This window comes from Salmo trutta, chromosome 2, assembly GCF_901001165.1.
Source record: "Salmo trutta chromosome 2, fSalTru1.1, whole genome shotgun sequence".
Taxonomy (NCBI): Eukaryota; Metazoa; Chordata; class Actinopteri; order Salmoniformes; family Salmonidae; genus Salmo; species Salmo trutta.
The window spans coordinates 51,466,111-51,486,776 of NC_042958.1; the positions used below are offsets into that span (position 1 = coordinate 51,466,111).

Sequence of the window (20,666 nt, forward strand, 5' to 3'; positions counted from 1 at the left end):
GTTAGTACAGAGTTAGAGCGCTCTCATGAAATACAGCGTTAGTACAGAGTTAGATCGCTCTCACGGCATACAGCGTTAGAGCGCTCTCATGGCGTACAGAGTTAGAGCGCTCTCATGGCATACAGAGTTAGTACAGCATTAGAGCGCTCTCACGGCATACAGAGTTAGTACAGAATCAGAGCGCTCTCACGGCATACAGAGTTAGTACAGTGTTATCGCGCTCTCATGGTGTACAGAGTTAGAGCGCTCTCACGGCATACAGAGTTAGAGCGCTCTCACGGCATACAGAGTTAGTACAGTGTTAGAGCGCTCTCATGGCTTACAGAGTTAGAGCGCTCTCACGGCATACAGCGTTAGTACAGAGTTAGAACAGAGTTAGAGCACTCTCATGGCATACAGCGTTAGTACAGAGTTAGAGCGCTCTCACGGCGTACAGATTTTGTACAGAGTTAGAGCGCTCTCACGGCGTACAGAGTTAGTACAGAGTTAGAGCGCTGTCATGGCGTACAGAGTTAGAGCGCTCTTGTGGCGTACAGCGTTAGTACAGAGTTAGAGCGCTCTCACGGCATACAGTGTTAGAGCACTCTCACGGCATACAGCGTTAGTACAGAGTTAGAGCGCTCTCATGGCATACAGAGTTAGTACAGAGTTAGAGCGCTCTCACGGCATACAGAGTTATTACTGAATTAGAGCGCTCTCACGGCATACAGAGTTAGTACAGAATTAGAGCGCTCTCACGGCGTACAGCGTTAGTACAGAATTAGAGCGCTCTCATGGCATTCAGAGTTAGTACAGAATTAGAGCGCTCTCACGGCGTTAGTACAGAATTCGAGCGCTCTCACGGCATACAGAGTTAGTACAGAATTAGAGCGTTCTCACGGCGTACAGCGTTAGTACAGAGTTAGAGCGCTCTCATGGCGTACAGAGTTAGAGCGCTCTCACGGCGTACAGCGTTAGTACTGAGTTAGAGCGCTCTCACGGCGTACAGAGTTAGAGCGCTCTCACGGCGTACAGAGTTAGAGCGCTCTCACGGCGTACAGAGTTAGAGCGCTCTCACGGCGTGCAGCGTTAGTACAGAGTTAGAGCGCTCTCACGGCGTACAGAGTTAGAGCGTTCTCACGGCGTACAGCGTTAGTACAGTATTAGAGCGCTCTCATGGCGTACAGAGTTAGAGCGCTCTCACGGCGTATAGAGTTAGTACAGAGTTAGAGCGCTCTCACGGCGTACAGAGTTAGAGCGCTCTCATGGCATACAGCGTTAGTCGAGAGTTAGAGCGCTCTCATGGCGTACAGCATTAGTACAGGGTTAGTACAGAGTTAGATCGCTCTCATGGCGTACAGCGTTAGTACAGAGTTAGAGCGCTCTCACGGCGTACAGCGTTAGTACAGAGTTAGAGCGCTCTCACGGCGTACAGCATTAGAACAGGGTTAGTAGAGAGTTAGAGCGCTCTCATGGCGTACAGCATTAGTACAAGGTTAGTACAGAGTTAGAGCGCTCATGGCGTACAGCGTTAGTACAGATTTAGAGCGCTCTCACGGCGTACAGCGTTAGTACAGAGTTAGAACGCTCTCACGGCGTACAGCATTAGTACATCGTTAGAGCGCTCTCATGGCATACAGTGTTAGTACAGTGTTAGAGTGCTCTCATGGCGTACAGAGCTAGTACAGAGTTAGTACAGCGTTAGTACAGAGTTAGAGCGCTTGCATGGCGTACAGAGTTAGTACAGCGTTAGAGCGCTCTCATGGCGTACAGAGTTAGTACAGAGTTAGAGCGCTCTCACGGCATAAAGCGTTAGAGTGCTCTCATGACATACAGCGTTAGCACAGCGTTAGAGCGCTCTCATGGCGTACAGAGTTAGAGCGCTCTCACGACATACAGCGTTAGTACAGAGTTAGAACAGAGTTAGAGCGCTCTCACGGCATACAGAGTTAGTACATTGTTAGAGCGCTCTCACGGCGTACACAGTTAGTAAAGTGTTAGAGCGCTCTCACGGCGTACAGAGTTAGAGCGCTCTCACGGCGTACAGCGTTAGTACAGAGTTAGAGCGCTCTCACGGCGTACAGAGTTAGAGCGTTCTCACGGCGTACAGCGTTAAAACAGTGTTAGAGCGCTCTCATGGCGTACAGAGTTAGAGCGCTCTCACGGCGTACATAGTTAGTACAGCGTTAGTACAGCGTTAGAGCGCTCTCATGGCGTACAGAGTTAGAGCGCTCTCACGGTGTACAGAGTTAGTACAGCGTTAGTACAGCGTTAGCGCGCTCTCATGGCGTACAGAGTTAGTACAGAGTTAGAGCGCTCTCATGGCGTACAGAGTTAGTACAGAGTTAGATCGCTCTCACGGCATACAGCGTTAGAGCGCTCTCATGGCGTACAGAGTTAGAGCACTCTCATGGCATACAGAGTTAGTACAGAGTTAGTACAGCTTTTGAGCGCTCTCACGGCATACAGAATTAGAGCGCTCTCACGACATACATAGTTAGTACAGCGTTAGTACAGAGTTAGAGTGCTCTCACGGCATACAGAGTTAGTACAGTGTTAGAGCACACTCTCATGGTGTACAGAGTTAGAGCGCTCTCACGGCATACAGAGTTAGAGCGCTCTCACGGCATACAGTTAGTATAGTGTTAGAGCGCTCTCATGGCGTACAGAGTTAGAGCGCTCTCACGGCATACAGCGTTAGTACAGAGTTAGAACAGAGTTAGAGCGCTCTCATGGCATACAGCGTTAGTACAGAGTTAGAGCGCTCTCACGGCTTACAGAGTTTGTACAGAGTTAGAGCGCTCTCACGGTGTACAGAGTTAGTACAGAGTTAGTACAGAGTTAGAGCGCTGTCATGGCGTACAGAGTTAGAGCGCTCTTGTGGCGTACAGTGTTAGAGCGCTCTCACGGCATACAGTGTTAGAGCGCTCTCACGGCGTACAGCGTTAGTACAGAGTTAGAGCGCTCTCATAGTGTACAGAGTTAGAGCGCTCTCACGGCATACAGAGTTAGTACAGAATTAGAGCGCTCTCACGGCATACAGAGTTAGAGCGTTCTCACGGCGTACAGCGTTAATACAGTGTTAGAGCGCTCTCATGGCGTACAGAGTTAGAGTGCTCTCACGGCGTACATAGTTAGTACAGCGTTAGTACAGCGTTAGAGCGCTCTCATGGCGTACAGAGTTAGAGCGCTCTCACGGCATACAGAGTTAGTACAGCGTTAGTACAGCGTTAGAGCGCTCTCATGGCGTACAGAGTTAGTACAGAGTTAGAGCGCTATCATGAAATACAGCGTTAGTACAGAGTTAGAGCGCTCTCACGGCATACAGCGTTAGAGTGCTCTCATGGCGTACAAAGTTAGAGTGCTCTCATGGCATACAGAGTTAGTACAGAGTTAGTACAGCGTTTGAGCGCTCTCATGGTGTACAGAGTTAGAGCGCTCTCACGGCATACAGAATTAGAGCGCTCTCACGACATACATAGTTAGTACAGCGTTAGTACAGAGTTAGAGTGCTCTCATGGCATACAGAGTTAGTACAGAGTTAGTACAGTGTTAGAGCGCTCTCATGGTGTACAGAGTTAGAGCGCTCTCACGGCATACAGAGTTAGAGCGCTCTCACGGCATACAGAGTTAGTACAGTGTTAGAGCGCTCTCATGGCTTACAGAGTTAGAGCGCTCTCACGGCATACAGCGTTAGTACAGAGTTAGAACAGAGTTAGAGCGCTCTCATGGCATACAGCGTTAGTACAGAGTTAGAGCGCTCTCACGGCGTACAGAGTTTGTACAGAGTTAGAGCGCTCTCACGGCGTACAGAGTTAGTACAGAGTTAGTACAGAGTTAGAGCGCTGTCATGGCGTACAGAGTTAGAGCGCTCTTGTGGCGTACAGCGTTAGTACAGAGTTAGAGCGCTCTCACGGCATACAGTGTTAGAGCGCTCTCACGGCGTACAGCGTAAGTACAGAGTTAGAGCGCTCTCATGGCATACAGAGTTAGTACAGAGTTAGAGCGCTCTCATTGTGTACAGAGTTAGAGCGCTCTCACGGCATCCAGAGTTAGTACAGAATTAGAGCGCTCTCACGGCATACAGAGTTAGTACAGATTTAGAGCGCTCTCACGGCGTACAGCGTTAGTACAGAATTAGAGCGCTCTCATGGCATTCAGAGTTAGTACAGCATTAGAGCGCTCTCACGGCATACAGAGTTAGTACAGAATTAGAGCGCTCTCACGGCATACAGAGTTAGAACAGTGTTAGAGCGCTCTCATGGCGTACAGAGTTAGAGCGCTCTCACGGCGTACAGAGTTAGAGCGCTCTCACGGCATACAGAGTTAGTACAGTGTTAGAGCGCTCTCATGGCGTACAGCGTTAGTACAGAGTTAGAACAGAGTTAGAGCGCTCTCACAGCATACAGCATTAGTACAGAGTTAGAGCGCTCTCACGGCGGACAGAGTTTGTACAGAGTTAGAGCGCTCTCACGGCGTACAGAGTTAGAGCGCTCTTGTGGCGTACAGCATTAGTACAGAGTTAGAGCGCTCTCACGGCATACAGTGTTAGAGCGCTCTCACGGCGTACAGCGTTAGTACAGAGTTAGAGCGCTCTCATGGCATACAGAGTTAGTACAGAGTTAGAGCGCTCTCATGGTGTACAGAGTTAGAGCGCTCTCACGGCATACAGAGTTAGAGCGCTCTCACGACGTACATAGTTAGTACAGAATTAGAGCGCTCTCACGGCATACAGAGTTAGTACAGAATTAGAGCGCTCTCACGGCATACAGAGTTAGTACAGAATTAGAGCGCTCTCACGGCGTACAGCGTTAGTACAGTGTTAGAGCGCTCTCATGGCGTACAGAGTTAGTACAGAATTAGAGCGCTCTCACGGCATACAGAGTTAGTACAGAGTTAGAGCGCTCTCATGGCATACAGAGTTAGTACAGAGTTAGAGCGCTCTCACGGCGTACAGAGTTAGAGCGTTCTCACGGCGTACAGCGTTAATACAGTGTTAGAGCGCTCTCATGGAATACATAGTTAGTACAGCGTTAGTACAGCGTTAGAGCGCTCTCATGGCGTACAGAGTTAGAGCGCTCTCACGGCGTACAGAGTTAGTACAGCGTTAGTACAGCGTTAGAGCGCTCTCATGGCGTACAGAGTTAGTACAGAGTTAGAGCGCTCTCATGAAATACAGCGTTAGTACAGAGTTAGATCGCTCTCACGGCATACAGCGTTAGAGCGCTCTCATGGCGTACAGAGTTAGAGCGCTCTCATGGCATACAGAGTTAGTACAGCATTAGAGCGCTCTCACGGCATACAGAGTTAGTACAGAATCAGAGCGCTCTCACGGCATACAGAGTTAGTACAGTGTTATCGCGCTCTCATGGTGTACAGAGTTAGAGCGCTCTCACGGCATACAGAGTTAGAGCGCTCTCACGGCATACAGAGTTAGTACAGTGTTAGAGCGCTCTCATGGCTTACAGAGTTAGAGCGCTCTCACGGCATACAGCGTTAGTACAGAGTTAGAACAGAGTTAGAGCACTCTCATGGCATACAGCGTTAGTACAGAGTTAGAGCGCTCTCACGGCGTACAGATTTTGTACAGAGTTAGAGCGCTCTCACGGCGTACAGAGTTAGTACAGAGTTAGAGCGCTGTCATGGCGTACAGAGTTAGAGCGCTCTTGTGGCGTACAGCGTTAGTACAGAGTTAGAGCGCTCTCACGGCATACAGTGTTAGAGCACTCTCACGGCATACAGCGTTAGTACAGAGTTAGAGCGCTCTCATGGCATACAGAGTTAGTACAGAGTTAGAGCGCTCTCACGGCATACAGAGTTATTACTGAATTAGAGCGCTCTCACGGCATACAGAGTTAGTACAGAATTAGAGCGCTCTCACGGCGTACAGCGTTAGTACAGAATTAGAGCGCTCTCATGGCATTCAGAGTTAGTACAGAATTAGAGCGCTCTCACGGCGTTAGTACAGAATTCGAGCGCTCTCACGGCATACAGAGTTAGTACAGAATTAGAGCGTTCTCACGGCGTACAGCGTTAGTACAGAGTTAGAGCGCTCTCATGGCGTACAGAGTTAGAGCGCTCTCACGGCGTACAGCGTTAGTACTGAGTTAGAGCGCTCTCACGGCGTACAGAGTTAGAGCGCTCTCACGGCGTACAGAGTTAGAGCGCTCTCACGGCGTACAGAGTTAGAGCGCTCTCACGGCGTGCAGCGTTAGTACAGAGTTAGAGCGCTCTCACGGCGTACAGAGTTAGAGCGTTCTCACGGCGTACAGCGTTAGTACAGTATTAGAGCGCTCTCATGGCGTACAGAGTTAGAGCGCTCTCACGGCGTATAGAGTTAGTACAGAGTTAGAGCGCTCTCACGGCGTACAGAGTTAGAGCGCTCTCATGGCATACAGCGTTAGTCGAGAGTTAGAGCGCTCTCATGGCGTACAGCATTAGTACAGGGTTAGTACAGAGTTAGATCGCTCTCATGGCGTACAGCGTTAGTACAGAGTTAGAGCGCTCTCACGGCGTACAGCGTTAGTACAGAGTTAGAGCGCTCTCACGGCGTACAGCATTAGAACAGGGTTAGTAGAGAGTTAGAGCGCTCTCATGGCGTACAGCATTAGTACAAGGTTAGTACAGAGTTAGAGCGCTCATGGCGTACAGCGTTAGTACAGATTTAGAGCGCTCTCACGGCGTACAGCGTTAGTACAGAGTTAGAACGCTCTCACGGCGTACAGCATTAGTACATCGTTAGAGCGCTCTCATGGCATACAGTGTTAGTACAGTGTTAGAGTGCTCTCATGGCGTACAGAGCTAGTACAGAGTTAGTACAGCGTTAGTACAGAGTTAGAGCGCTTGCATGGCGTACAGAGTTAGTACAGCGTTAGAGCGCTCTCATGGCGTACAGAGTTAGTACAGAGTTAGAGCGCTCTCACGGCATAAAGCGTTAGAGTGCTCTCATGACATACAGCGTTAGCACAGCGTTAGAGCGCTCTCATGGCGTACAGAGTTAGAGCGCTCTCACGACATACAGCGTTAGTACAGAGTTAGAACAGAGTTAGAGCGCTCTCACGGCATACAGAGTTAGTACATTGTTAGAGCGCTCTCACGGCGTACACAGTTAGTAAAGTGTTAGAGCGCTCTCACGGCGTACAGAGTTAGAGCGCTCTCACGGCGTACAGCGTTAGTACAGAGTTAGAGCGCTCTCACGGCGTACAGAGTTAGAGCGTTCTCACGGCGTACAGCGTTAAAACAGTGTTAGAGCGCTCTCATGGCGTACAGAGTTAGAGCGCTCTCACGGCGTACATAGTTAGTACAGCGTTAGTACAGCGTTAGAGCGCTCTCATGGCGTACAGAGTTAGAGCGCTCTCACGGTGTACAGAGTTAGTACAGCGTTAGTACAGCGTTAGCGCGCTCTCATGGCGTACAGAGTTAGTACAGAGTTAGAGCGCTCTCATGGCGTACAGAGTTAGTACAGAGTTAGATCGCTCTCACGGCATACAGCGTTAGAGCGCTCTCATGGCGTACAGAGTTAGAGCACTCTCATGGCATACAGAGTTAGTACAGAGTTAGTACAGCTTTTGAGCGCTCTCACGGCATACAGAATTAGAGCGCTCTCACGACATACATAGTTAGTACAGCGTTAGTACAGAGTTAGAGTGCTCTCACGGCATACAGAGTTAGTACAGTGTTAGAGCACACTCTCATGGTGTACAGAGTTAGAGCGCTCTCACGGCATACAGAGTTAGAGCGCTCTCACGGCATACAGTTAGTATAGTGTTAGAGCGCTCTCATGGCGTACAGAGTTAGAGCGCTCTCACGGCATACAGCGTTAGTACAGAGTTAGAACAGAGTTAGAGCGCTCTCATGGCATACAGCGTTAGTACAGAGTTAGAGCGCTCTCACGGCTTACAGAGTTTGTACAGAGTTAGAGCGCTCTCACGGTGTACAGAGTTAGTACAGAGTTAGTACAGAGTTAGAGCGCTGTCATGGCGTACAGAGTTAGAGCGCTCTTGTGGCGTACAGTGTTAGAGCGCTCTCACGGCATACAGTGTTAGAGCGCTCTCACGGCGTACAGCGTTAGTACAGAGTTAGAGCGCTCTCATAGTGTACAGAGTTAGAGCGCTCTCACGGCATACAGAGTTAGTACAGAATTAGAGCGCTCTCACGGCATACAGAGTTAGTACAGAATTAGAGCGCTCTCACGGCGTACAGCGTTAGTACAGAATTAGAGCGCTCTCATGGCATTCAGAGTTAGTACAGAATTAGAGCGCTCTCACTGCGTTAGTACAGAATTCGAGCGCTCTCACGGCATACAGAGTTAGTACAGAATTAGAGCGTTCTCACGGCGTACAGCGTTAGTACAGAGTTAGAGCGCTCTCATGGCGTACAGAGTTAGAGCGCTCTCACGGCGTACAGCGTTAGTACAGTGTTAGAGCGCTCTCACGGCATACAGAGTTAGAGCGCTCTCACGGCGTACAGCGTTAGTACAGAGTTAGAGCGCTCTCACGGCGTGCAGCGTTAGTACAGAGTTAGAGCTCTCTCATGGCGTACAGAGTTAGAGCGCTCTCACGGCGTGCAGCGTTAGTACAGAGTTAGAGCGCTCTCACGGCGTACAGAGTTAGAGCGTTCTCACAGCGTTAGTACAGTATTAGAGCGCTCTCATGGCGTACAGAGTTAGAGCGCTCTCACGGCGTACAGAGTTAGTACAGAGTTAGAGCGCTCTCACGGCTTACAGAGTTAGAGCGCTCTCATGGCATACAGCGTTAGTAGAGAGTTAGAGCGCTCTCATGGCTTACAGCATTAGTACAGGGTTAGTACAGAGTTAGATCGCTCTCATGGCGTACAGCGTTAGTACAGAGTTAGAGCGCTCTCACGGCGTACAGCGTTAGTACAGAGTTAGAGCGCTCTCACGGCGTACAGCATTAGTACAGGGTTAGTAGAGAGTTAGAGCGCTCTCATGGCGTACAGCATTAGTACAGGGTTAGTACAAAGTTAGATCGCTCTCTCACGGCGTACAGCATAAGTACAGACTTAGAGCGCTCTCATGGCGTACAGCGTTAGTACAGAGTTAGAGCGCTCTCACGGCGTACAGAGTTAGTACAGAGTTAGTAGAGAGTTAGAGCGCTCTCATGGCGTACAGCATTAGTACAGGGTTAGTACAGAGTTAGAGCGCTCTCATGGCGTACAGCGTTAGTACAGATTTAGAGCGCTCTCACGGCGTACAGCGTTAGTACAGATTTAGAACGCTCTCACGGCGTACAGAGTTAGAGCGCTCTCACGGCGTACAGAGTTAGAGCGCTCTCACGGCGTACAGCGTTAGTACAGAGTTAGAGCGCTCTCACGGCGTACAGCGTTAGAGCGCTCTCACGGCGTACAGAGTTAGAGCGCTCTCACGGCGTACAGAGTTAGTGCGCTCTCACGGCGTACAGCGTTAGTACAGAGTTAGAGCGCTCTCATGGTGTACAGAGTTAGAGCGCTCTCCCGGCGTACAGAGTTAGTACAGAGTTAGAGCGCTCTCACGGCGTACAGAGTTGGAGCGCTCTCATGGCATACAGCGTTAGTAGAGAGTTAGAGCGCTCTCATGGCGTACAGCATAAGTACAGAGTTAGATCGCTCTCATGGCGTACAGCGTTAGTACAGATTTAGAGTGCTCTCACGGCGTACAGCGTTAGTACAGAGTTAGAGCGCTCTCACGGCGTACAGAGTTAGAGCGCTCTCACGGCGTACAGAGTTAGAGCGCTCTCACGGCATGCAGCTATAGTATAGAGTTAGAACGCTCTCACGGCGTACAGAGTTAGAGCGTCCTCACGGCGTACAGCGTTAGTACAGTATTAGAGCACTCTCATGGCGTACAGAGTTAGAGCGCTCTCACGGCGTACAGAGTTAGTACAGAGTTAGAGTTCTCTCACGGCGTACAGAGTTAGAGCGCTCTCATGGCATACAGCGTTAGTAGAGAGTTAGAGCGCTCTCATGGCATACAGCATTAGTACAGGGTTAGTACAGAGTTAGATCGCTCTCATGGCGTACAGCGTTAGTACAGAGTTAGAGCGCTCTCACGGCGTACAGCGTTAGTACAGAGTTAGAGCGCTCTCACGGCGTACAGTGTTAGAGCGCTCTCACGGCGTACAGAGTTAGAGCGCTCTCACGGCGTACAGAGTTAGAGCGCTCTCACGGCGTACAGCATTAGTACAGAGTTAGAGCGTTCTCACGGCGTACAGCGTTAGTACAGTATTAGAGCGCTCTCATGGCGTACAGAGTTAGAGCGCTCTCATGGCGTACAGCGTTAGTACAGATTTAGAGCGCTCTCACGGCGTACAGATTTAGAGCGCTCTCACGGCGTACAGCGTTAGTACAGATTTAGAGCGCTCTCACGGCGTACAGCGTTAGTACAGAGTTAGAGCGCTCTCACTGCGTACAGAGTTAGTACAGAGTTAGTAGAGAGTTAGAGCGCTCTCATGGCGTACAGCATTAGTACAGGGTTAGTACAGAGTTAGATCGCTCTCATGGCGTACAGCGTTAGTACAGAGTTAGAGCGCTCTCACGGCGTACAGCGTTAGTACAGAGTTAGAGCGCTCTCACTGCGTACAGAGTTAGTACAGAGTTAGTAGAGAGTTAGTAGAGAGTTAGAGCGCTCTCATGGCATACAGCATTAGTACAGGGTTAGTACAGAGTTAGATCGCTCTCAAGGCGTACAGCGTTAGTACAGATTTAGAGCGCTCTTACGGCGTACAGAGTTAGAGCGCTCTCACGGCGTACAGAGTTAGAGCGTTCTCACGGCGTACAGCGTTAGTACAGTATTAGAGCGCTCTCATGGCGTACAGAGTTAGAGCGCTCTCACGGCGTACAGAGTTAGTACAGAGTTAGAGCGCTCTCACGGCATACAGAGTTGGTACAGAGTTAGAGCGCTCTCACGGCGTACAGCATTAGTACAGGGTTAGTACAGAGTTAGATCGCTCTCATGGCGTACAGCGTTAGTACAGAGTTAGAGCGCTCTCACGGCGAACAGCGTTAGTACAGAGTTAGAGCGTTCTCACGGCGTACAGCATTAGTACAGAGTTAGAGTGCTCTCACGGCGTACAGAGTTGGAGCGCTCTCATGGCATACAGCGTTAGTACAGAGTTAGTAGAGAGTTAGAGCGCTCTCATGGCGTACAGAATTAGTACAGGGTTAGTACAGAGTTAGAGCGCTCTCATGGCGTACAGCGTTAGTACAGAGTTAGAGCGCTCTCATGGCATACAGAGTTAGTACAGAGTTAGATCGCTCTCATGGCGTACAGCGTTAGGACAGCGTTAGTACAGAGTTAGATCGCTCTCATGGCGTACAGCATTAGTACAGGGTTAGTACAGAGTTAGATCGCTCTCATGGCATACAGCGTTAGTACAGAGTTAGATCGCTCTCATGGCGTACAGCGTTAGTACAGAGTTAGAGCGCTCTCACGGCGTACAGCATTAGTACAGAGTTAGAGCGCTCTCACGGCATACAGCGTTAGTACAGAGTTAGAGCGCTCTCACGACGTACAGCGTTAGTACAGAGTTAGAGCGCTCTCACGGCGTACAGAGTTAGTACAGAGTTTGTAGAGAGTTAGAGCGCTCTCATGGCGTACAGCATTAGTACAGGGTTAGTACAGAGTTAGATCGTTCTCATGGCGTACAGCGTTAGTACAGATTTAGAGCGCTCTCACGGCGTTCAGAGTTAGAGCGCTCTCACGGCGTACAGAGTTAGAGCGCTCTCACGGCGTACAGCATTAGTACAGAGTTAGATCGTTCTCATGGCGTACAGCGTTAGTACAGATTTAGAGCGCTCTCACGGCGTTCAGAGTTAGAGCGCTCTCACAGCGTACAGAGTTAGAGCGCTCTCACGGCGTACAGCATTAGTACAGAGTTAGAGCGCTCTCACGGCGTACAGTGTTAGTACAGAGTTAGAGCGCTCTCACGGCGTACAGTGTTAGAGCGCTCTCACGGCGTACAGAGTTAGAGCGCTCTCACGGCTCTCACGGCGTACAGCGTTAGTACAGAGTTAGAGCGCTCTCACGGCGTACAGAGTTAGAGCGTTCTCACGGCGTACAGCATTAGTACAGGGTTAGTACAGAGTTAGATCGCTCTCATGGCGTACAGCATTAGTACAGGGTTAGTACAGAGTTAGATCGCTCTCATGGCGTACAGCGTTAGTACAGATTTAGAGCGCTCTCACGACATACAGCTTTAGTACAGAGTTAGAGCGCTCTCATGGTGTACAGCATTAGTACAGAGTTAGAGCGCTCTCACGGCGTACAGCGTTAGTACAGAGTTAGAGCGCTCTCATGGCGTACAGAGTTAGAGCGCTCTCACGGCGTACAGAGTTAGAGCGCTCTCACGGCGTACAGAGTTAGAGCGCTCTCACGGCGTACAGCGTTAGTACAGTATTAGAGCGCTCTCCCGGCGTACAGAGTTAGAGCGCTCTCACGGCGTACAGAGTTAGTACAGAGTTAGAGCGCTCTCACGGCGTACAGAGTTAGAGCGCTCTCACGGCATACAGAGTTAGAGCGCTCTCACGGCGTACAGCGTTAGTACAGTATTAGAGCGCTCTCATGGCGTACAGAGTTAGAGCGCTCTCATGGCGTACAGCGTTAGTAGAGAGTTAGAGCGCTCTCATGGCGTACAGCGTTAGTACAGAGTTAGAGCGCTCTCACGGCGTACAGCGTTAGTACAGAGTTAGAGCGCTCTCACGGCGTACAGAGTTAGTACAGAGTTAGAGCGCTCTCACGGCGTACAGCGTTAGTACAGAGTTAGAGCGCTCTCACGGCGTACAGCGTTAGTACAGAGTTAGAGCGCTCTCACGGCGTACAGCGTTAGTACAGCGTTAGTACAGCGTTAGTACAGAGTTAGAGCGCCCTCACGGCGTACAGTGTTAGTACAGATTTAGAGCGCTCTCACGGCGTACAGAGTTAGTACAGAGTTAGAGCGCTCTCACGGCGTACAGAGTTAGTACAGATTTAGAGCGCTCTCACGGCGTACAGAGTTAGTACAGAGTTAGAACGCTCTCACGACGTACAGCGTTAGTACAGAGTTAGAGCGCTCTCACGGCGTACAGAGTTAGTACAGAGTTAGAGCGCTCTCACGACGTACAGCGTTAGTACAGAGTTAGAGCGCTCTCACGGCGTACAGAGTTAGTACAGAGTTAGAGCGCTCTCACGGCGTACAGAGTTAGTACAGAGTTAGAGCGCTCTCACGGCGTACAGCGTTAGTACAGAGTTAGAGCGCTCTCACGGCGTACAGAGTTAGTACAGAGTTAGAGCGCTCTCACGGCGTACAGCATTAGTACAGAGTTAGAGCGCTCTCACGGCGTACAGCGTTAGTACAGCGTTAGTACAGATTTAGAGCGCCCTCACGGCGTACAGCGTTAGTACAGATTTAGAGCGCTCTCACGGCGTACAAAGTTAGTACAGAGTTAGAGCGCTCTCACGGCGTAGAGTTAGTACAGATTTAGAGCGCTCTCACGGCGTACAGAGTTAGTACAGAGTTAGAGCGCTCTCACGACGTACAGCGTTAGTACAGAGTTAGAGCGCTCTCACGACGTACAGCGTTAGTACAGAGTTAGAGCGCTCTCACGGCGTACAGAGTTAGTACAGAGTTAGAGCGCTCTCACGGCGTACAGAGTTAGTACAGAGTTAGAGCCCTCTCACGGCGTACAGAGTTAGTACAGAGTTAGAGCGCTCTCACGGCGTACAGCGTTAGTACAGAGTTAGAGCGCTCTCACGGCGTACAGCGTTAGTACAGAGTTAGAGCGCTCTCACGGCGTACAGCGTTAGTACATCGTTAGTACAGATTTAGAGCGCCCTCACGGCGTACAGCGTTAGTACAGATTTAGAGCGCTCTCACGGCGTACAGAGTTAGTACAGAGTTAGAGCGCTCTCACGGCGTACAGAGTTAGTACAGATTTAGAGCGCTCTCACGGCGTACAGAGTTAGTACAGAGTTAGAGCGCTCTCACGACGTACAGCGTTAGTACAAAGTTAGAGCGCTCTCACGGCGTACAGAGTTAGTACAGAGTTAGAGCGCTCTCACGACGTACAGCGTTAGTACAGAGTTAGAGCGCTCTCACGGCGTACAGAGTTAGTACAGAGTTAGAGCGCTCTCACGGCGTACAGAGTTAGTACAGAGTTAGAGCGCTCTCACGGCGTACAGAGTTAGTACAGAGTTAGAGCGCTCTCACGGCGTACAGCGTTAGTACAGAGTTAGAGCGCTCTCACGGCGTACAGAGTTAGTACAGAGTTAGTACAGAGTTAGTACAGAGTTAGAGCGCTCTCACGGCGTACAGAGTTAGTACAGAGTTAGAGCGCTCTCACGGCGTACAGAGTTAGTACAGAGTTAGTACAGAGTTAGTACAGAGTTAGAGCGCTCTCACGGTGTACAGAGTTAGTACAGAGTTAGTACAGAGTTAGTACAGAGTTAGAGCGCTCTCACGGCGTACAGAGTTAGTACAGAGTTAGTACAGAGTTAGTACAGAGTTAGAGCGCTCTCACGGCGTACAGAGTTAGTACAGAGTTAGTACAGAGTTAGTACATAGTTAGAGCGCTCTCACGGCGTACAGAGCTAGTACAGAGTTAGTACAGAGTTAGTACAGAGTTAGAGCGCTCTCACGGCGTACAGAGCTAGTACAGAGTTAGTACAGAGTTAGTACAGAGTTAGAGCGCTCTCACGGCATACAGAGCTAGTACAGAGTTAGTACAGAGTTAGTACAGAGTTAGAGCGCTCTCACGGCGTACAGAGTTAGTACAGAGTTAGTACAGAGTTAGTACAGAGTTAGAGCGCTCTCACGGCGTACAGAGTTAGTACAGAGTTAGTACAGAGTTAGTACAGAGTTAGTACAGAGTTAGAGCGCTCTCACGGCGTACAGAGCTAGTACAGAGTTAGTACAGAGTTAGTACAGAGTTAGAGCGCTCTCATGGCGTACAGAGTTAGTACAGCGTTAGTACAGAGTTAGTACAGAGTTAGTACAGAGTTAGTACAGAGTTAGAGCGCTCTCACGGAGCAGGAGTATTGAACCAGCAGGAAAGCGTCCTCCATTCGCTATTCCAGTGCATATGAATGACATGTTGTTTTTCCCCTGCCCTGTTCCTGCCCATTTGATAATGGGCCATTCTAAATCGAAACAAATTTGACATATTAGTAAAGACAAGATTAAATTGAGAATAGTGAAAATATGATAATTTGATGACAGAAGAGCGTGTGTGGCCTGGGGCAAGGAACAGAGCCCAATATTTTTAATTTTTTTAATTTTTATTTAATCTTCATTTAACTAGGCAAGTCAGTTAAGAACAAATTCTTATTTACAGTGACGGCCTACCAAGAGGCAAAAGGCCTCCTGCGGGACGGGGGCTGGGATTAAAAATAAAAAATAAATATAGGACAAACCACACATCACGACGAGAGACACCACAACACTACATAAAGAGAGACCTAAGATGACAACAAAGCATAGCAGCAACACATGATCACACAGCATGGTAGCAACACAACATAACAACAACATGGTAGCAACACAGCATGGCAGCAGCACATGACAACACAGCATGGTAGCAACACATGACAACAACATGGTAGCAACACAGCATGGCAGCAGCACATGACAACACAGCATGGTAGCAACACATGACAACAACATGGTAGCAACATAACATGGCAGCAACACATGATCACACAGCATGGTAGCAACACAACATAACAACAACATGGTAGCAACACAGCATGGCAGCAACACATGACAACACAGCATGGTAGCAACACCTGACAACAACATGGTCGTAACACGACATGGCAGCAACACATGACAACACAGCATGGTAGCAACACATGACAACAACATGGTAGCAACACAACATGGCAGCAACACATGACAACACAGCATGGTAGCAACACAACATGACAACAACATGGTAGCAACACAACATGGTAGAAGCACAAAACATGGTACAAACATTATTGAGCACAGACAACAGCACAAAGGGCAAGAATAGCCTATAGTCACATCATGCAGCCCATATATGTTTTGATTTCTAAGACATTCTAAGGTTTGTATCATTCACATAGTTGCCAAATAACTGTAAATATAGCATATAGGACCTGGTTCAAATGTTCACTTTTACACTCAACGTAGACACTTCATATGCTCACTCTGCTCCGAAAGTTAAGTTCAATTAAATTCTTCTTACTATAAAATCATATAATATAAAATAATGCCACGGGACTTATAAGCATATCATGTCAGCTAAATGAACAAGCCCTGTGTCCCAGTGCCTATGGCATGGAGCATAGCCAGATAACATACAGTAGGCCAACCCATATTCTGTTCTTCTGAAACACATTTTCTTCATGTCATAATGTTTCTTTAGACCTGAATAAAATAAATCAAGGATTTATTGTGATAGTATATATTAAATAGATTTATTCAACTTTTTAAAATGTAAATGTTTCAAAGGTCTGCATCAGCGGCTTGTATGCGCAGAGGCACTTAACTGTCTACGTTAATTAACGGTCATTTACCGTGAGACCGGCAGTCTTGGGCATGACAATAACCGGTTGACTAAATTTCATGACCGCCACAGCCCTAGGGATTACACTGGGAAGAGTCTCGTTGATGATTCCTGTAACCAGAAAGCTGTTTAAAATGTAGACTCAGTAATGTGACATCATCGTAAACAGTTTACACATCAACAACTACCACATTGTACCTTTTTAAGTTGATGTCATTTCATCTTCACCTCTAGAGGGCATGCTGAGGTGGTGACTGACAGAACGTTTGGCGAGGGTTCTGGTATCGTCCTGTTGGACGATGTGCGTTGTGAGGGGACGGAGTCGTCTCTGCTGGACTGTCGCCATGGCACCTGGGGCCATAGCGATTGTTCCCATGGAGAGGACGTGGGCGTGCGATGCAGGGCCGGAGCTAAAGAGGAAGAGACCAATGAGGTGCCGGCTGTTGCACCTGCCACAGGTGAGGCTTACTCCGACAGCAATACGGCCAAGCGACCATCAGGCCTTTTCATTAGCTTGTACGAGTATGTTTGTGTTGCAGGTCCTCTGTTGCGTCTGGTTGGGGGTGGTAGCCATAACGAAGGTCGTGTGGAAGTCTATCTCCATGGAGACTGGGGGAGTATCTGTGACTCAGGCTGGAACGATCTGAACGCTGCCGTGGTCTGCAGACAGCTGGGCCACAGGTGAGTGTGTCTGTGTGTGTCCACAGACCTTTGTGTTGAAGAGTGTTGTAGCTTCAATTAATACAGCATTTGTAATATCTCTCTAGATCTCCGTCTTTCACTCTCACACTCTTCCCCCTTTTCCTGTTCTCCTTTTCATCCTGTCCTCCTCCTCCCACCTCAGTGGTCATGCTGTAGCAGCAGGTGGGTTCGGTCGGGGGAAGGGTCCTGTCCACCTGGACCAGGTGAGGTGTACCGGGAAGGAGGACTTCCTGGGGGAGTGTCCGTCTCTGGGCCGGGGCCGTGACGGCTGCAGATGGAGACAGGATGCAGGGGTGAGCTGTGACCACGCCCCCCGGGCAACAGAGGGCAAGGCCAGGCCAAGTGAGCTCACCTGTGGAGTGAGGAAGATTGTGGAGGAAGGGAACGAGAGGAAGAGTGGAGGAGGAGGAAGAGAGAATGTACTCAGGTAAGAGAAGGTTTACGTACAGCGTAGATACACAGAATATCACACGACTCATGAGAAGACATAAGTTAACGCGCACACCCACCACACACAGACACTCCCCCCTCCCCCTCTCCTCTAGGACATCGTGGCCATGGCAGGTGTCAGTGTGGTTGGGTTCTGAGGGGAAAGATGGCCATCCTATCTGTAGTGGTACTCTGATCTCTCCCTGCTGGGCCCTGGCCTCCGCTCACTGCTTCACCAGGTGAGACCTCCTCTCCTTTTCCTTTCTCCTTTCCTTTTTTTAGTCATTCCTTTCTTCTACTTTCAGTGCTCACACCTTCTTTTTCAGCCTTCATTTCTTTCCATCTAATTTTATGTCCCCGTTTTCCAAACACTTACACCTGCTATCTCTCCCTTTCCCCCTCCCAGGTTTGGTATTGGCCCGTCTCAGTATGTGGTGCGCGTGGGGGGTTCTGACCGAATTCTGACCCCGGAGCGAGTGGTGGTCCATAGAAAGTTCAGAGCAGATCAGGGCCCTGGGGGTCATGACCTGGCCCTGCTGAGGCTGCCCAGCCCCAAGGATCACTGTTTGACCTTTGACCCTCACACCAACGCCGCCTGCCTCCCCACCCCGGACGCTGCGGGGGGAAAGACCCCCTTGTCCTGCATTGCCGCGGTTACCGCTGGCTGGGACGGCCCAGGTACGCCTCCCTTTCCACTACCTCTTAACTACAACCTCTTAGGATATATGGTTTAGTGCTGAGACGTTAGTAACCTATTCCTCCCTACTGTACATATCCTCTTCCCCCTCAGATGCTGTGCTCCAGTCCTGGGTACCCCTCCTGACGTCATGGCAGTGTAAGAAGCGTTATGGCGATGGTTACTCCTCCCACGGCACGCTGTGCGCCGGCAGCCCCCCTGACACACGTCGTCTCCACGGGAACAACGGTTGCCAGGGCAACTGGGGCGGTGGGCTGGTATGCCAGGGGGAGGGAGGGCGATGGGTGTTGACCGGGATCGTCTCCGGGGGTTACGGTTGCAGCGACCCCTCAACCCCGGCGCTCTACACACGGGTCAGACGGTTCCGGGGCTGGATCGAGGAAGTCACACACACACAATCATGACGAGTTGAAACAAACACACTGACGATCAATTCATACACACACACGATCAGCACAGAAATATACATACACGATCACAATGAACACACACAAAATCAGCATACACACACTCACAATAAACACACACACACTCGTCTGATCCAGGACACGCCATTAGCTCACCGGCCGTGTCATGTGACTGTCAGAGGAAGAGGAGGAAGGATAGATGATGGAAGAGGAGGAGTACATGTTGGAAAAGGAGGGAGAGAAAGAGGAAAAATACAACAAGAGAAGAAGAACGAGAAGAGATCTTCCTCTGCCCCCCTGACCATATAGACTTGTGTGTGCATGTGTATTACACTAGCTATGGGGTGTGTGCATGTGTATTACACTAGCTATGGGGTGTGTGCATGTGTATTACACTAGCTATGGGGTGTGTGCATGTGTATTACACTAGCTATGGGGTGTGTGCATGTGTATTACACTAGCTATGGGGTGTGTGCATGTGTATTACTCTAGCTATGGGGTGTGTGCATGTGTATTACACTAGCTATGGGGTGTGTGCATGTGTATTACACTAGCTATGGGGTGTGTGCATGTGTATTACACTAGCTATGGGGTGTGTGCATGTGTATTACACAAGCTATGGGGTGTGTGCATGTGTATTACACTAGCTATGGGGTGTGTGCATGTGTATTACACTAGCTATGGGGTGTGTGCATGTGTATTACACTGGCTATGGGGTGTGTGCATGTGTATTACACTAGCTATGGGGTGTGTGCATGTGTATTACACTAGCTATGGGGTGTGTGCATGTGTATTACACTAGCTATGGGGTGTGTGCATTCAAGTATGTATGTGTGCCATCTGTGTGTGTATCATATGTGTGTCTGGGAGGGGAGGTGCTGTAGTGATAATGTTTAGCTAGACGACATGCTTAGGTAGTAATTTCTCTGACAGTTGGGTTGAGTTTCTTGTGATGCCCTATTTGAATGTGAAGTTTGTCCAGAATGATCTGTTATTCCTTAACCAGTGGTAAAAAAAGAAATATATAAGCTGTTGTTCAAAAGCTGTTATCGAATATCTAATACCACGTTTTGTATTCCTGAAGATGCTATCTACCTTGGATGGGACTGTCGCTTCTTTCAAATGTGAACTGGACAAGCTCTTCTCTCTCGTTTCAAATAAACTGGACTTTCTTGGGGGGGTGCTCAAAACTGGACTCTTTATTTGGCGGCAGTTAGCCTTGAGGTTTAGGCCAGTAACCTGAGGTTGTTGGTGTCCGTTCCCAGCTACCATCTGCCGTTGTGCCCTACAGCAAGACTCTCTACTGCTCCAACAAATTGCTCCAGGGATTCTGCGCTGTGGCATACCCTGTGCCTCTCAACGGCATTGCGATGTCATAAAAAACACAAACTGATATTCTATGCTACTGTTTTTTCTCTCTCCTGTCAAAGCCATGGGAAGGGATGGATCGTATTTATCTTTTTCTACTGATCTCCCTGAATGGCTGTAGTTGGTAACGTTGTGTGTAAATACTTCTGATTGTTTATGTGTTGCATTCATTAATGTCTGATTTCAATGTCCAAACAGTTAGACTTCCTGTAGTTGAATATTCCTCTCGTTTTTCTATGACCTCAGTAGTAGACGGTGTTGTCATATTCAGAGGCATAATTTATCACATGCTTGAGGGAGAAGTTGCCCCTAACACGAGATCTAGGATCAGATTAGCCAACTCCAAATTATATGGTATCAAACATATGGAAACCATGTGTTAGATGTATTTGATACCATTCCACTTATTCTGCTCCAGCCATTAGAACGAGCCCTTCCTCCCCAATGAAGGTGCCACCAACTTCCTGTGGGGAGGATGCAAAAAGATCTGACCCAGGACCAGTGGTTAGGTGAAACTTCTACCAGCTCCATATACAGTATGGTCCTGATGATGTTTTTGTTTCTAACTTACTCAATCAGGTGAA

At 49.2% G+C, this 20,666-nt stretch overlaps 1 protein-coding gene across 2 annotated transcripts in view; it reads left to right on the forward strand.

Moving 5' to 3' along the window:
- LOC115156717 (neurotrypsin) overlaps positions 1-18,967 on the forward strand; it is a 42,200-nt gene extending 23,233 nt beyond the window's left edge. Inside the window, exons 9-14 of one of the 2 annotated variants that reach the window (XM_029704336.1) lie at positions 16,714-16,937; positions 17,019-17,160; positions 17,324-17,608; positions 17,700-17,849; positions 18,017-18,288; positions 18,401-18,967. In XM_029704336.1, coding sequence (XP_029560196.1) covers positions 16,714-16,937; positions 17,019-17,160; positions 17,324-17,608; positions 17,700-17,849; positions 18,017-18,288; positions 18,401-18,711 — 1,384 coding nt within the window. In that variant the 3' untranslated portion in view covers positions 18,712-18,967. The remainder of the gene's footprint in view (positions 1-16,713; positions 16,938-17,018; positions 17,161-17,323; positions 17,609-17,699; positions 17,850-18,016; positions 18,289-18,400) is intronic. The other variant, XM_029704346.1, reaches the window with a different exon arrangement.
- The last annotated feature ends 1,699 nt before the right edge of the window (positions 18,968-20,666 follow it).